At 42.3% G+C, this 17,078-nt stretch overlaps 1 protein-coding gene across 1 annotated transcript in view; it reads right to left on the reverse strand.

Annotated features, from left to right (window-relative positions):
* The window catches only part of LOC143964205 (asialoglycoprotein receptor 2-like), a 32,328-nt gene that overhangs the window by 12,700 nt on the left and 2,550 nt on the right, over positions 1–17,078 (reverse strand). Inside the window, exons 2-6 of the mRNA XM_077473908.1 lie at positions 15,544–15,612; positions 13,494–13,529; positions 10,706–10,744; positions 8,306–8,380; positions 4,858–5,009 (exon numbers count right to left, since the gene is read on the reverse strand). Of these exons, the coding sequence (XP_077330034.1) occupies positions 4,858–5,009; positions 8,306–8,380; positions 10,706–10,744; positions 13,494–13,529; positions 15,544–15,612 (371 nt within the window). The remainder of the gene's footprint in view (positions 1–4,857; positions 5,010–8,305; positions 8,381–10,705; positions 10,745–13,493; positions 13,530–15,543; positions 15,613–17,078) is intronic.

Genomic DNA, 17,078 nt, shown 5'->3' on the forward strand with positions numbered 1-17,078 from the left:
TCAATTTTTTTGGAAATTGGATAATTCTAAATTTCGTAAATTGGAAAATTCTAAATTTCAGAGATTAGGAAATTCTAAATTTCGTAAATTGGAAAATTCGAAATTTTAGAAATTGGAAAATTTGGAATTTCAGAAATTCTGAATTTCGGAAATTCTGAATTTCGGAAATTTGAAATTTCGAAAATTTGAAATTTCGGAAATTTGAAAATTCAAAAATAAGAATGAAAATCTGAAAATTCTAAAGAATGAAAATCTGAAAATTCAAAAACCTGAAAATGTGCACTGTCAAAAAATGTTTGTTTTCGTTTCATTCGTTTTTTGCTTTTTTGAATTCGAAAATTTGAAAATTTTGAATTTCAGAAATTCTAAAATCTGAAAAAAAGAAATAAAATGAATACCATTCGAAATAATAACTAACTAATAATAACTAACTATTAAATTCTAGGTATAGGAATTTCCTTTCAAATTTTGCTGTTAGTGAATGCAACAAATATGAATTTATCTGAAGTTACAAATTATCCAAAATAATGAATGCCGCATCTAAACAAATATAAAAATATAATAATAACAATAAAAAATTATCATTATTATTTATTATTAATTTGTTACATTCCATTCATTTAGATATGGCATTTGTTATTACAGATAATTCGTAACTTCAGATAAATTTGTATTTTTTACGTTCACTAAAAATCTAATTTTAAAGGAAATTCCAATACATAAAATGTAACAGTTAGTAATAGTTAAGTTTTTATTAGTTAGTTATTATTTCAGTTTTTAAAATTTTCTGGTTTTTGAATTTTCAGATTTTCGTTCTTATTTTTAGATTTCCGAATTTTTGGATTTCGAATTTACGAATTTACAAAATTTAGAATTTTCAAATTTCTGGAAAAATTAGGAAATTTGAAAATTCTGTTATTTCCGAATTAACAAATTTGTTAAAATACGAGCTTGTAACTAAACGAATTGCACATGTCTAGAAAGAAAAAACCTTCTCTTTGCAGCAGCCCCCTCAGCCCTCCCTAATACTTTTATGAGTCTGATCTTCCTCGAGTGATGTGCATGAGAGCCTCAGCTCTCCGTGGACTCTCACTTCTTATTGGCTGAGACAGCAGTGGCTGCCAATCACAGCCAGTGAGCCAATGAGGAGAGAGAGGGGTGGGGCCAAGATGTGGCTCTGTGTGTGAATGGACACGCACACATAAGAGCCTGCTTGGGTGCCCCCCAGTGCAAGCTGCTTGCACTGTGGGCTATCGGCAGGAGGGAGGGGCTAAGAGCGCCAGCAAGGGACCCAAGAAGGGGGGGATCGGGGGCTGCTCAATGCAAAACCAACTGCATGGAGCAGGTCAGTATGACATGTTTGTTATTTTTAAAAAAAAGAATCCTTTAACCACTTTCAGACCGGACCAATTTGCTGGTCAAAGACCAGACCACTTTTTGCGATTCGGCGTTGCGTCACTTTAACTGACAATTGCGCGGTCGTGCGACGTGGCTCCCAAACAAAATTGACGTCCTTTTTTTCCCACAAATAGAGCTTTCTTTTGGTGGTATTTGATCACCCTTGCGGTTTTTTTTTTTTGCGCTATAAACAAAAATAGAGTGACAATTTTGAAAAAAACGCATTATTTTTTACTTTTTGTTATAATACATATCCCACAAAAATATATAAAAAAACATTTTTTTCCCTCAGTTTAGGCCGATACGTATTCTTCTACATATTTTTGGTAAAAAAAATCGCAATAAGCGATTATTGATTGGTTTGCGCAAAAGTTATAGCGTTTACAAAATAGGGATAGTTTTAGAGCATTTTTATTAATAATTTTTTATTATTTTTTTTTTTTTACTGGTAATGGCGGCGATCAGCGATTTTTATTGTGACTGCGACATTGTGGGGGACCCATCAGACATTTTTGACACATTTTTGGGACCATTGTCATTTATACAGTAATCACTGCTATATAAATGCAGTGATTCCTGTGTAAATGACACTGGCAGTGAAGGGGTTAACCAGTGGGTGGCATTGTAGGGGTCAAGTGTTCCTAGGGGTGTGTTACTAACTGCGGGGGGGTTGGGCTTTCATTTAGTGAACACTGATCTCTGCTCCAATCACATGGAGCAGAGATCAGCGTCACTAGTTGCTAGGCAGAATGGAGAAATGCTGTTTACACGGCATTTCCTCCATTCAGCCGTCCCGTGAGACGATCGCGGGGATGCCCGCGGCGATCGAGTCCGCGGGCCCCGCGACCGGACTCACGGGGGTCCCGACCAGCGCGGGAGTGCGCCAACGGCGGCGCGCTCCCGATGGCAGGGCGGCATTAAATATTGGACATACACGTACGCCAATATGCCTGCCCGTGCCATTCTGTCGACGTACATTGTCGTGTGCTGGTCGAGAAGTGGTTAATATCACTTTAAGTTTCATACAATCTCCATAATTCTTACTGTACTAAACATATCTTCATAAAACATGGTTACAGTAATGTGTAAGACCATACCAATCAGACACCAAACACACCTAAGTTACAAGGTCCAGAAGGTGGATAAGACAAATTTGACTTGGAAAATAGATAAATGCATAAGATCTATATCGCATTTGGTGTCTAACAAATTGTAATTTCGTGTTGCTAAATAATATGTTGGTTGTCATGATTGTGAAACCTTATCAGGTGGTTATATTGATGAATTTACGATATCTAGAAATTAGGAACATTTTGATTAGGTGATGCCATTCTGAAACACCCGTCGGGTGTGAATAGAAAACACAACTGACCCCACAGCTCTGGGCTCCATCTTGCCATGGAAACTTAGGAGTACTAAGAGTCATTTATGAGGGTCAGTGACTCCGTTATTTCGGATTGGACAAGTTTCTGGAAGGAAATGAAGATCATGTGGACATTACCAAAGTATTTTTTTACTTATAAACGTTTTCTTGCTGCCTGTCTTTTTTTATACATTTCTTAGACATATTTTCTATAAATCATTTTTGCACCTTGATTTTTCATTTCATTTAAAACAATGCTTAAAAATCATAAAGCTGAACCACTGAATGTTCTAACTAGAAATTAGCTTCAGCGCCGGAAGCTTTTACCCCGTTCATGACCAGGCCATTTTTTGCAATACGGGCTGCGTTAATTTAACTGACAATTGTGTGGTCGGTCGATGCTGTACCCAAATAAAATTGATGTCCTTTTTATCCCCACAAATAGAGCTTTCTTTTGGTGGTATTTGATCATCTCTGTGGTTTTTATTTTTTGCCCTATGAACTAAAAAATTGCAACAATTAAAAAAAAAAAAAATTATTTCTGCTATAAAAAATCCAATAAAAAAAAATAAAATAAAATCTCTTCATAAATTTAGGCCAATATGTATTCTGCTACATATTTTTTATTTTTTTTTGTAAAAAAAAAGCCAATAAGTGTATACTGATTGGTTTGTGCAAAAGTTATCACGTCTACAAACTATGGGATATATTTATGGAATTAAATTTTTTTTTTTTTTTACTAGTAATTTTTAGTGGGACTGCAACATTGTGGCAGACAAAACAGACACTAATGCCGCATATACACCAGCAGAATTTCCGTCCGAAAAATCTTGGATGGTTTTTGCATCTTGCATACACACGGTCACACAAAAGTTCTCTGAACTTTCAACCGCCAATAACGCGGTGACGTACAACACTATGACGGGCCGAGAAAATGAAGTTCAATGCTTCCGAGCATGCGTCCAATTGTTTCCGCGCATGCGTGATTTTTTGAGCCTCCGAATTGCATACAGATGATCACAATTTCAGACAGAAACTTTTCCCGACTGAAAAATAGAGAACTTGCTCTCAATATTTTGCTGGCTGGAATTCCGCCAGCAAAAGACAGATGGAGCGTACACACGGTCGCATTTTCCGACAAAAAGCTCTCAGTAGAGTTTTGCTGGCGGCATTTTCGATCGTGTGTACGTGGCATAAGTGACACTTTTTGGGATCAGTGACACCAATACAGTGATCAGTGCTAAAAAAAATGCACTGCCACTGTACTAATGACACTGGCAGGGAAGGGGTTAACATTAGGGGCAATCAAAGGATTAACTTTGTTCCCTGGGAGTGCTTGCTAACTGTGTCAGGGAGGTGCTTTGACTGGGGGGGGAGGCAAAGATCTGTTTTCCTGCTTATCGGAAACACAAGATCTCCATCTTCCCCTCTGACAGAACGGCAATTTTCCTTGTTTGCATAGGCAGAATGCCGTTCTGCCTCTCTCAGTAATGATCACTGGGTGCCCAGCGAACATCGGGTTCACCGGACTCGCTGATTGGCTCCCGCTTAGTCCAATCACAGCAAGAGGGGGTCACCAGCGGCGTGCAAACACTACAGAGCCGGAAATCGAGATCACATACAGGTACGTGATTTTGCGCTGAAGGGCCGCCCCGCTGCAATAAATGTACGTGGGACGGTCCAGAGGCGGTTAAATAATTCTGTAAAGAAGCGACAGCAGTGTAAACTCTGTTACATTCCTGTCTGGATGAGGCAGAAAGTAATACACACATTTTTTTTAAATATCAGAATTTTTCCAACAGATTCTATAGGCGAAGATTTTTGTTAAAACACGCTGGGGTTGGTTTACTAAAACTGGAGAGTCCAAAATCTGGTGCAGCTGTGCATGGTAGCCAATCAGCTTCTACTTTTCATCTTGTTCAATTAAGCTTTGACAATAAAACCTGGAAGCCGATTGGTTTTTATGCAGAGCCGCACCAGATTTTGCACTTTCCAGTTTTAGTAAATCAACCCCATAGTCAAATGCTGCTGGCAGTGATGTGATGTGACAGTGGAACTATCGCAGTAGGAAGAGTCTATCTGTCCAGCATTCATACCATCTCTTCCACGCTATTAATGACTATCAGATGGGCCTTCTTGTCTTCACAGGCTTTCTTGGCGTCGTTCCATGTTTTTGAGTCTGAAGACAAGTAGTAACAGCTGAGTCCATACCGTCTCCATCCCTCACTGCATAATGGATTAGAGGACCCTGAGGGAGCAGGAAAAAGGGATGGATTGTCATGGTTATAGCAGGACAGTTCAGCCAAGACAGTAAAATTATAATAAAAGGAAATCAATAAAAAGGCATCATATCCGTGAGTCAGACCCTGGATTCTATGTAGCGGCCATAACCCTTTGTAGGGTGTCCTTAACTTATTGGACTTACCGGTTACCTCCGCTTGGCTTGTTCTTCCACGTCTAGGGGTTCCCAGGGTTGATACCCAACAACTTGGACGCTGACACCAATAAAGTCCTTTTGAAAGGTTTTATTTTGCAGGGGTAACGTCCAACAACACAGTCTCGTATAGGAACAGAGGGCAAGGGTGAAGAACTCGGGCACCTTGAACTGCAGACATAGCAAGGTCTCTAGTACCACCCAGAGAGTAGCCACTCGCAGCTGGGCGCTTCAAGGCTGAACAAATCTCTAGCCAGAGATTATAGCAGTCAGCACTTTGATTCAGAACTTGTAAAATCTCTGAACTTGAAAAAGTTGTAACTGAAACTGATCAGGAACCTTTTTCCTCGGTACCTGAAACGTTCTCTGTCTCCTTGATCTTGAAAAAAGCGTGGATTCATCAATGTCCTTCCCAACTCAGTAACCAGGCACTTCTCAGGATGCTGGCTTGTTGGCCCTCCTCTGAAGAGTCCTCCCCCGGTCACTTTCACGAGCTGTGGTGCCTCTCCAACCCGAGAGCACACCCGGACACCTTGAATCCTCCCTCAGTTACTGCGCCTCGGACCAGCCGGTTCCGAGACTCGGGAACAGACGGATCCCTACCCCAGACCAGGCGGGTCTATTGGGGGTAACCAACAAAAGCATGTTGCAGGATGTTGAATACCCCGTGACCGGTACCCCTTGCGGGGCTACCCCAGTCCAGGAAACAAGAACAGACCGCTCGGGCTTCACAAACTCCTACTGAACACGTGACTTAAACTTCTTAAGTACCCCTCCCCAGACTCCTCAGCGGGGCCCGGCACACCCACTGATTGGTTCAGAGAAGGCTGTTACCCAAAACGTTCAACCAGGCCTGGTTCTGGCTTGTCATGTGCACCTCACTGTACACATGACCAAGCAGAACTTCTAACACAGCCCAGCCAAACTGATGTCAAAGTTAACCTACATAATTAACCCTCAGAACTCCATTACTGTTCTGAGGCAAAAACTAAATTTACCCCAAACTTGCTCATCCATGTCTTTATGGACCTTGCTTTATGCACTGGTGAGCAGTCATATTGGAACAGGAAGGGGCCGTCCCCAAACTGTTTCTACAAAGTTGGGAGCATAAAATTGTCCAAGAGGTCTTGCTATGCTGACGCCTTTAGGCCCCTTTCACACTACTGATCCGTTCAGATCTGCCTGTCAGTTTTTCAGGCGGACCTGAACGGATGCACCATAGAGCTCTATGGAGCGTCGGATGTCAGTGGTGACATGTCCGCTGACATCCGACCCGCTCCGATCCGAAAAAGTGTGACGGAGGAAAAAGCTATTTTTCCATCCGTCATCAGATCGGATCGGGTGACGACGGACACTGCGGTCCGTCATCATTCGATCCCCATAGGGGAGATCGACGCTGTGACAGGTCCGTCCCTGCGCAGTGTGCAGAGACGGACCTGTCATCTCCCTGCTCAGCGGAGATTGCCGCTGAGCAAGCGGATATCCATGGGGCAGATCAGCACTGATCCGCCCCATGTGAAAGGACCCTAAGAGTTCCCTTCACAGGAACTAAGGAGCCAAGCCCATGCAACCCCTGAAAAACCAAATGATTTGGACCAGTGCACAACACAAGGTCCATAAAGACATGGATGAGAGAGTTTGGGCTGGAGGAATTTCACAGTCCTGACCTCAAGCCAAAAGAAAACCTTTGGGATGAATTAGAGTGCAGACTGCGAGCCAGGTCTTCTTATCCAACATCAGTGCCTGATCTCACAAATGCTCTTCTGGAAGAATGGTCAAACCTTCCCATAGACACACTCCTAAACCTTGTGGACAGCCTTCCCAGAGGAGTTGAAGCTGCTCCAGCTGCAAAGGGTGGGCCAACTCAATATTGAACCCTACGGACTAAGACTGGCATTAAAGTTCATGTGTGTGTAAAGGCAAGTGTCCCAAAGGGTGGCACAGTGGTGTAGTGGTTAGCACTCTCGCCTAGCAGTAAAAAGGGTTGCTGGTTCAAATCCCAACCACGACACTACCTGTCTGGAGCTTGCATGTTCTCCCTGTGCCTGCGTGGGCTTCCTCCGGGTACTCCGGTTTCCTCCCACACTCCAAAGACATGCAGGTAGTTTAATTGGCTTCTGTCCAAAATTGTCCCTAGTATATGAATGGGGACCTTGTATTGTGGGCTCCTTGAGGGCAGGGACAAATGTGAGTGTGCAATGCAAAGGGATAGGGGAAGATACTCACTCAGGTTGAACTGGATGGACTGGTGTCTTTATTCAACCTTACTAACTATGAAACTATAATATAGTGTATGTCTTGAAACAATGAGATCCTCCCTGCCATAATGCTTAGCTTTGTTCCTGCACACCCAGGAGTTTTGTGTTTCCACCCAATTTTGTGTGTCAACGGCTTTTCTTACATTCTCCATAATACAAGATCCAAATGCTGGCAAACATTCAAAATAGGAACCGCAGACAGACTTAGGAACTCTGATCTGGGATATTGGGACCCCTTATAATGGGCATTGCAGGTCTACAGATCAAGAAACTAAGCACGGGGATGGTGAGAACTTCTCATAAAGGACACAGCAGGTGTATAGATCTTGCAATTAAATGCAGCTGTGGTGGGAACTCCTCATATATGGCCAAGCAGTTACCCAGACCCAGGAGCTCAGAGACGGGATTGTGGAAACTCCTATAATGGGCACAACAGACATGTCAATCTTGGCAGACCTGGCAGGGATGATGGAAACTCCTCGATTTGGACACAATGGGTGTGCAAGTCCAGGAACTCAGTACAGAAATATAGGTAACCTCATAATGGCGTCAGCTAATGTACAGACCTGGGAACTTCTATTGGGCACCACTGGTGTCTAAAGCTGAGAACTCAGCCCAGGTTTGGTGGGAACGCTATATAACAGGAGCATCAAGTGGGTACACTTGATGCTCCTGTTATATGGCGTTCCCACCAGTTCTCCACCATCCCTGTGCTAAGTTCCTGGGTACAGGAACTTAGCACAGGGATGGTGGAGAACTCAAAAAGAGATTGGAGAAATCTCAGAGGGTTTGTTTCTGTGTATTGTGGACCCTTGGAGAATTTTTGGATGAAATCATTTAGGATAAACCTACTTTTCATTTTCTGGACCTCTTCTGCCACTTTCCCCAACAACTCCATAATCCACTGAATGTCGCTGAAAGAAGAAGCTGAAATACACAGAAGAAGAAGAAGAGGTAAGACATGGCTTCCTTTTTCCCAAAAATAAAAAAAAACGAGTGTTGATCAAATACCACCAACCAAAAGCTCTATTCTTGTAAACAAAGTGGCCTCACAACAAGACAAAAATAATCAGAGATATATAATAAGCACCATCATCCAAATTTATATGGAACAAAAAATTGGAAACTCTGGTCCCCCACCGGAGAAACCACAGAGAAGAGCTAGCGGACTATTACGGTGCAGGTAACAATATATGGATACACTTAAAGGACAAATTGATAAAAGACATTTTTTATTTTTTATTTTTATTTTTATTTTTTTTACAAAGTTGATACAGGCTAGCAAAACAGGTACGAGGAGTGATGTATTTCGAATAGTTTCGCTTAATAGCTTCTTCAGGAAATACAGACATCTAAAAGATATACATAACGAAAATTATACATGAACAGATCATATAAAATATATGCAAAAACAAAACAAATGTGAGAAAAATGGGGAAAAAAGGGCAAGAAAATGAACAGTGACTGTCGAAAAAAAACCCCCCAAAAAAGCAGTCACTGTTAGTTTCACGGGTTTTTCACCTCCATCCGTCTTGCTTTCTGCTGATGGGTGCATCTTTTACATAATTATATTGAGATACGGGCCTTGTTCTGGTGAATACCACCCGATAATAACCGGTTCCCGACCGGCGCACGGCGATGTACATCGGCAGAATGGCACGGGCAGGCATATTGGCGAGCACCCACCGGCGGCGCGTTTGCGTGCCGGTCGGGTCCCGCGGACTCGATCGCCTCGCCGGGTGGCTGAATGGAGAAATGCCGTTGTAAATGGCATTTCCCCATTCCGCCTAGCAACTAGTGACGCTGATCTCTGCTCCATGTGATTGGAGCAGAGATCAGTGTTTACCTATGAAAGCCCAGCCCCCCACAGTTAGTAACACACCCCCTAGGAACACTTAACCCCTACACTGCCACCCACTGGTTAACCCCTTCACTGCCAGTGTCATTTACACAGGAATAACTGCATTTATATAGCACTGATTGCTGTATAAATGACAATGGTCCCAAAAATGTCCGATGTGTCCGCCATAATGTCGCAGTCACAATAAAAATCGCTGATCGCTGCCATTACTAGTAAAAATAAAAAAATTATTAATAAAAATGCCATAAAACTATCCCCTATTTTGTAAACGCTATAACTTTTGTGCAAACCAATCAATGATCGCTTATTGCGATTTTTTTTTTTACCAAAAATATGTAGAAGAATATCAGCCTAAACTGAGGGAAAAAAATGTTTTTTTATATATTTTTGGGGGATATTTATTATAACAAAAAGTAAAAAATAATGCGTTTTTTTCAAAATTGCCGCTCTATTTTTGTTTATAGCGCAAAAAATAAAAACCGCAGAGGTGATCAAATACCACCAAAAGAAAGCTCTATTTGTGGAGAAAAAAAGGACGCCAATTTTGTTTGGGAGCCACGTCGCATGACCGCACAATTGTCAGTTAAAGCGACGCAGTGCCGAATCGCAAAAAGTGGTCTGGTCTTTGACCAGCAAAATGGTCCGGGGCTGAAGTGGTTAATGTATATCATTTTCTTGCCCTTTTTTCCCCCATATATCTCATGTTGTTTCATTTTTGCATATTTCATATGATCTGTTCACGTATAATTTTTGTTATGTATATCTTTTAGATGTCTGTATTTCCTGAATAAGCTATTAAGCGAAACTAGTCGAAATACATCACTCCTCGTACATGTTTTGCTAGCCTGTATCAACTTTGTAAAAAAAATAAAAAAATAAAAAATAATAATTTTTTTTACTTTAATAAATTGTTATATGTCTTTTATCAATTTGTCCTTTAAGTGTATCCATATATTGTTACCTGCACCGTAATAGTCCACTAGCTCTTCTCTGTAGTTTCTCCGGTGGGAGATCAGAGTTTCCAATTTTTTGTTCCTCCATTCTTGTAAAAAAAAAAAATTAATAGAAAAAAAAATGCTCTGGTCATGAAGGTGGTGAAACCTTCTGGAGCTGATGTGGTTAAGGATATTCCGCTATGTGAGCAGATGCCAATAATTTATCACTCCTGATTGACTAATTATTGTGTTAAGGATATGGCGATATCTATTAAGTTGAATTCTCAATACTATTCGAGCATTGACCAAATCTCCCAATCATCTATATGTTTTAAAAAAAAAACTCCCCCACTCTTTGTGGGTCCATGAACAAGGACTGGATACAGAAGGTGGTTAGAATATTTAGATAACAGCTACCAAAACCTCTCCAATATACACCGAGAAGTACATAATTACCCATGACTTCATCTGTTAAATTACACGTCAACTCAGAATCTGAAAAGAGAGGAAAACCAATATCAATTAGTATAATCAGGTCTATCATTATACACCCCTCTATACTCTACATACATTCATTCAACACACACCCACTACCCTGTAGGCAGGCGCCTAATTGTGGAGATCCTAATTTGTCGAGTTCTACCTCATGTTGTATTTCTGCATTGTTTTTTAATGAGCAATTATGGATAGTAGGTTTTGTGCCCAGAGGTCAGGAGGGGCTTAAGGTGTCGGCTTCTAGGTGTTCATGGCTTTGCCCCTTTGTGGCGGTCTATAAATACAAAAGGAGGCAACCTATCAGAGTCCTTTTGATGGGTGATTACAAGAAGGACTCAAAGCACATATACTGTAGCTCTGCTTTCATTTTTTAGGGGCTTGTTGGGTAACCAGTCGGGGTACAGAAGAAAGCTTCAAAGACTTTACATAAAGGACTTTGCTCTATTTCAAGGTATGAACTGGGGCAGCCTAAAGATAGGATGAACTAGAGTCATGAATGGAGAAATATGTGAGAGAATAATATTTACATTGCTCTGTATCTGCACAAGATTCCAGTAAAAGTTCTAAAGTTTTAAGAAAGTGCCTGATCTGATGTTCCTTCAAAAGTCCATGCATGCAGGGCCGTTTTTAAGGCAGGGCAAAAGGGGCAGCTGCCCTGGGCCTTGTCATTGTTGTGGGGCCCAAAGCAGCTGCCTCATACTTGCCAACTATCTCAGTTTAAATTTCCTTGTCTCTTGCTGTGTCCTGATATCTCAGCGTGAAGTGCTGCTACTAATGCTGCCCAGCTCTGCCCTAATGTTGTGTACAGATGACTCACCTGCAGACCCAGTGTTTACATGTAAATAACCACTATTCATATGTAAATAGCAGCAGCATTCATATGTAAATAGCTGCAGCATAGATATGTAAATAAAGGCAGCATCCATATGTATAGCATGACCCCTGGAGTGAGGAGATGATGTGCTGTAACCTCTAGCAACAAATCAGTGAGCAGTATTACTGTACAGTAATCTCAACAAGCAGAAATCATGTGCTGCAACCTCTAGCAACTAATCAGTGAGCTGTAATGTGTGCTGTAACCTCTAGCAACCAGTCAGTTAGCGGTAATGATACACTGTAAACTCTGGCAACCAATCGCAATTGCTGCCTGATCTGATTCAGTAAACTGATTTTGAGTCTAGCTGCTATTTATTGTATGTCCCAGAGCAGGTGGAGAGCAAAACTGCATGGGGGGGGGGGGGGAGTTTTGCCCAGGGTCCAATCAATATTAAAGACGGCCCTGCATGCATGGTGCATCAGAAAAACAGGGATTAGGATGGGAATGAAGAGAAGTTGTGTTAGGGGATGATAAGGGACTATATACAAGATTCTAGTAATGAGAACGGTATCATTAGCAGTAATCAGCATGGATTCATGAAGAACCGTTCTTGCCAAACCAATCTACTAACCTTCTATGAGGAGGTGAGTTGCCATCTAGATAAAGGAAGGCCCGTAGACGTGGTGTATCTGGATTTTGCAAAAGCATTTGACACAGTTCCCCATAAACGTTTACTGTACAAAATAAGGTCCGTTGGCATGTTCCATAGGGTGAGTACATGGATTGAAAACTGGCTACAAGGGCAAGTTAAGAGGGTGGTGATAAATGGGGAGTACTCGGAATGGTCAGGGGTGGGTTGTGGGGTCCCCCAGGGTTCTGTGCTGAGACCAATCCTATTTAACTTGTTCATAAACAACCTGGAGGATGGGGGAAATTGTTCCATCTCTGTACTTGCGGACCATACTAAGCTAAGCAGGGCAGTAACTTCTCCGCAGGATGTGGAAACCTTACAAGAAGATCTGAACAAATTAATGGGGTGGGCAACTACATGACAAATAAAGTTTAATGTAGAAAAATGTAAAATAATGCATTTGGGTGGCAAAAATATGAATGCAATCTATACACTGGGGGGAGAACCTCTGGGAGAATCTAGGATGGAAAAGGACCTGGGAGTCCTAGTAGATGATGGGCACAGCAATGGCAAGCAATGTCAAGCTGCTGCTAACAAAGCAAACAGAATATTGGCATTAAAAAGGGGATCAACTCCAGAGATAAAACGATTATTCTCCCGCTCTACAAGACTCTGATCCAGCCACACCTGGAGTATACTGTCCAGTTCTGGGCTCCAGTCCTCAGGAAGGATGTGCTGGAAACGGAGCGAATACAAAGAAGGGCAACAAAACTAATAAAGGGTCTGGAGGATATTAGTTATGAGGAAAGGTTGAGAGCACTGAACTTAATCTCTCTGGAGAAGAGACGCTTGAGAGGGGATATGATTTCAATATACAAATACCGTACTGGTGACCCCACAATAGGGAGAATACTTTTTTGCAAAAGGGAGTTTAACAAGACTCATGACCACTCATTAAAATTAGAAGAAAAGAGGTTTAACCTTAAACTACATAGTCGTAGATGGTTTTTCACTGTTATAGCGGCAATGATGTGGAATTCCCTTCCACGGGTGGTGGTTCGTAACCGTGGTCTCCGACTGTGGGCACAGGCATTAGCGAGCTCAAGGAGCGAATCCCCATATGGGTGTGTTATGCCCCATTCACAACTGACCAGATTTCCCAAACATTTACTGTATGTTTTAGAAAAACTCCCCCATTCTTTGTGGATCCATGAATACAGACTGGATACAGAAGGTGATTAGAATATTTAGATAATAGCTACCAAAACCACTCTGATAGACATTGAGCAGTACATAATTACCCATGACTTCATCTGTTAAATTATACAAGGTAGAAACTGAGAAAGAAAGAGACACATAATATCAATTAGTGTAATCAGGTTTATCATTATACACCTCTCTGTACGCTACATATATTCATTAAAGACACAACCACTACCCTGTAGGCATGTGCCTAGTTGGGGAGCACCTATTTTGCCAGGTTCTACCTGTATTTATGAACTGTTTTGTTAGTGGGTTTTGTCTATTAGATTGCCCAGAAGTCAGGAGGGGGTTAAGGTGTTCATGGCTCTGCTGGAGGGCTATAAATACATGGGGAGGCAACCTATCAGAGTCCTTTTGATGGGGGATTGCAAGTAGGACTGCAAATACATGTACTGTAGCTCTGCTTTAATGTTTGGGGGGGAGGGGCTCCCCCTTGGTGGGTAACCAATCGGGGGACTTTACTTAAGGATTTTGCTCTATTTGAAGGTATGAACCGGGGCAGCCTCGAGTAAGGATGAACTAGAGTTGTGTATGTAGGAATCTGTGAGGGGCTGATGTTTATATTTCTCTATACCTGCACAAGTTTCCAGTAAAAGTTCTAAGAAAGTGCCTAATGTTCCTATAAAAGGAGTGCTTGGATGGCATATAAAAAGAGGAGGGTATTTAGCATGGGGATGAAGAGGAGTTGGTGTGAACATATTACAGAGGTCTTGCCTGCAGAGGAATGGAGTGGAGAAAGGGATATTGTGATTACTAAGGGTAAACAGAGTGATGTTGGGTGATCTGGCATGGGTAACAGAAGTCCCACCTTGATTTCACGTTACCCTGGCCTTCGACTGTGAGGGACAGTCATCAGGAGCGAGTCCTGGATTGGGTGCATTAAACCCCACTCACAACTCTGCCCACCCCATTTGGGGTCACGCGGTTTCTGCTAAGGAGAAGGATCAACCAGTCAGAAATCTAATTCTAGGCATTTAGTCATGTGACCATACTGAGATTCCAGAGAAGTGGTTTGCAGCACACAAAATTACAATATTTCAGGACTGTTACCATTTATGGTCTCCATGGAGCAAGGCGGACAGGGCAGTGAAATTCGTATTTGGTAATAGGTCTGCTTTAAAGTCTAAATCCAGTTTAATTTAAAAAAAAAAACACTGCTGAGGACAGAAGAGGACCCATGAGATCATTATCCACCTACTACTGAGGACAGATGATGACCCATGAGGTCAGAACCCACCCACTGCTGAGGACAGATGAGGATCCATTAGCTCAGGATCCACCTACAGCGGAGAACAGAAGAGGACCCATGAGGTGAGCACCCACCCACTGCTGAGGACAGATGAGGATCCATAAGATCATTATCCACCTACTACTTAGGACAGATGAGGATCCATGAGATCATTATCCACCTACTACTGAGGACAGATGAGGATCCATGAGATCATTATCCACCTACTACTGAGGACAGATGAGGATCCATGAGATCATTATCCACCTACTACTGAGGACAGATGAGGATCCATGAGATCATTATCCACCTACTACTGAGGACAGATGAGGATCCATGAGATCATTATCCACCTACAGCTGAGAACAGAAGAGGACCCATGAGGTCAGAACGCACACACTGCTGAGGACAGAAGAGGACCCATAAGGTCAGGATCTACCCACTGCTGAGGACAGAAGAGGACCATTGAAGTCATGTGGCCAGACAGTGAAGTCATGTGGCCAGACAGTAGACCTATCGAGAAGTAGCATATATGCAAATAAAATAAATAAATACATGAAAAAGTGTGGGGGTGATCTAGGTGGTCTGGGGGCAAGATAAGTATGTTTGGGGGAAGGATTTAGAGTTCATTATCTTCTTATGTGTATTGCCTTCTTCAGATACCACTACATACCCAGTAAAAAAGTAAACTTTAAAAATATTTTTGTCATAAAAATTAACTAATTCTTTTGATATCTGGATACATCATTTGACACACAAATAGAGACAGACTTTAAGATATACACATCCTATTTCTACATCGTAGTAAATGATGGCTTGGTGGATAAGTGTTCCCAGTGAGCGGAAAAAGAGAATCTTACTGCTTGCTGTCTGATCTTCCAGTTTTCTCACAGCTTCCCAAATGCTCTGAATGTCACTGGAAAGAGGCTCTGCAATTATAAAAAAAAAAGCGGGTAACCTCAGATTAATAAGGATCTACATACACTCCATGGTACACACAGAATATGTCCTTTGATGTTCTATGGAGGTAACAAGGTAACTTAATGAACCACAGAATTACACATGCAGGATCTCCTTCCACTACCTCCTTCCACTACCTCCACAGAATTATATATGGAGGATCTCCTTCCACCACCTCCTCCTCCACAGAATTATGTATGGAGGATCTCCTTCCACTACCTCCTCCTCCACAGAATTATGTATGCAGGATCTCCTTCCACTACCTCCTCCTCCACAGAATTATGTATGGAGGATCTCCTTCCACTACCTCCTCCTCCACAGAATTATGTATGCAGGATCTCCTTCCACTACCTCCTCCTCCACAGAATTATGTATGCAGGATCTCCTTCCACTACCCTCCTCCTCCACAGAATTATGTATGCAGGATCTCCTTCCACTACCTCCTCCTCCACAGAATTATGTATGCAGGATCTCCTTCCACTACCTCCTCCTCCACAGAATTATGTATGCAGGATCTCCTTCCACTACCTCCTCCTCCACAGAATTATGTATGCAGGATCTCCTTCCACTACCTCCTCCTCCACAGAATTATGTATAGAGGATCTCCTTCCACCACCTCCTCCTCCACAGAATTATGTATGGAGGATCTCCTTCCACCACCTCCTCCTCCACAGAATTATGTATGCAGGATCTCCTTCCACCACCTCCTCCTCCACAGAATTATGTATGCAGGATCTCCTTTCACTACCTCCTCCTCCACAGAATTATGTATGCAGGATCTCCTTCCACTACCTCCTCCTCCACAGAATTATGTATGCAGGATCTCCTTCCACTACCTCCTCCTCCACAGAATTATGTATGCAGGATCTCCTTCCACTACCTCCTCCTCCACAGAATTATGTATGCAGGATCTCCTTCCACTACCCTCCTCCTCCACAGAATTATGTATGCAGGATCTCCTTCCACTACCTCCTCCTCCACAGAATTATGTATGCAAGATCTCCTTCCACTACCTCCTCCTCCACAGAATTATGTATGCAGGATCTCCTTCCACTACCTCCTCCTCCACAGAATTATGTATGCAGGATCTCCTTCCACTACCTCCTCCTCCACAGAATTATGTATGCAGGATCTCCTTCCACTACATCCTCCTCTACAGAATTATTTATGCAGGATCTCCTTCCACTACCTCCTCCTCCACAGAATTATGTATGGAGGATCTCCTTCCACTACCTCCTCCTCCACAGAATTATGTATGCAGGATCTCCTTCCACTACCTCCTCCTCCACAGAATTATGTATGCAGGATCTCCTTCCACTACTTCCTCCTCCACAGAATTATGTATGGAGGATCTCCTTCCACTACCTCCTCCTCCACAGAATTATGTATGGAGGATCTCCTTCCACTACCTCCTCCTCCACAGAATTATGTATGC

The sequence above is a fragment of the Lithobates pipiens genome, unplaced genomic scaffold, assembly GCF_037356315.1.
Source record: "Lithobates pipiens isolate NorthernLeopardFrog02 unplaced genomic scaffold, aLitPip1_a1.2 Scaffold_8, whole genome shotgun sequence".
In the NCBI taxonomy this organism is placed as follows: domain Eukaryota; kingdom Metazoa; phylum Chordata; class Amphibia; order Anura; family Ranidae; genus Lithobates; species Lithobates pipiens.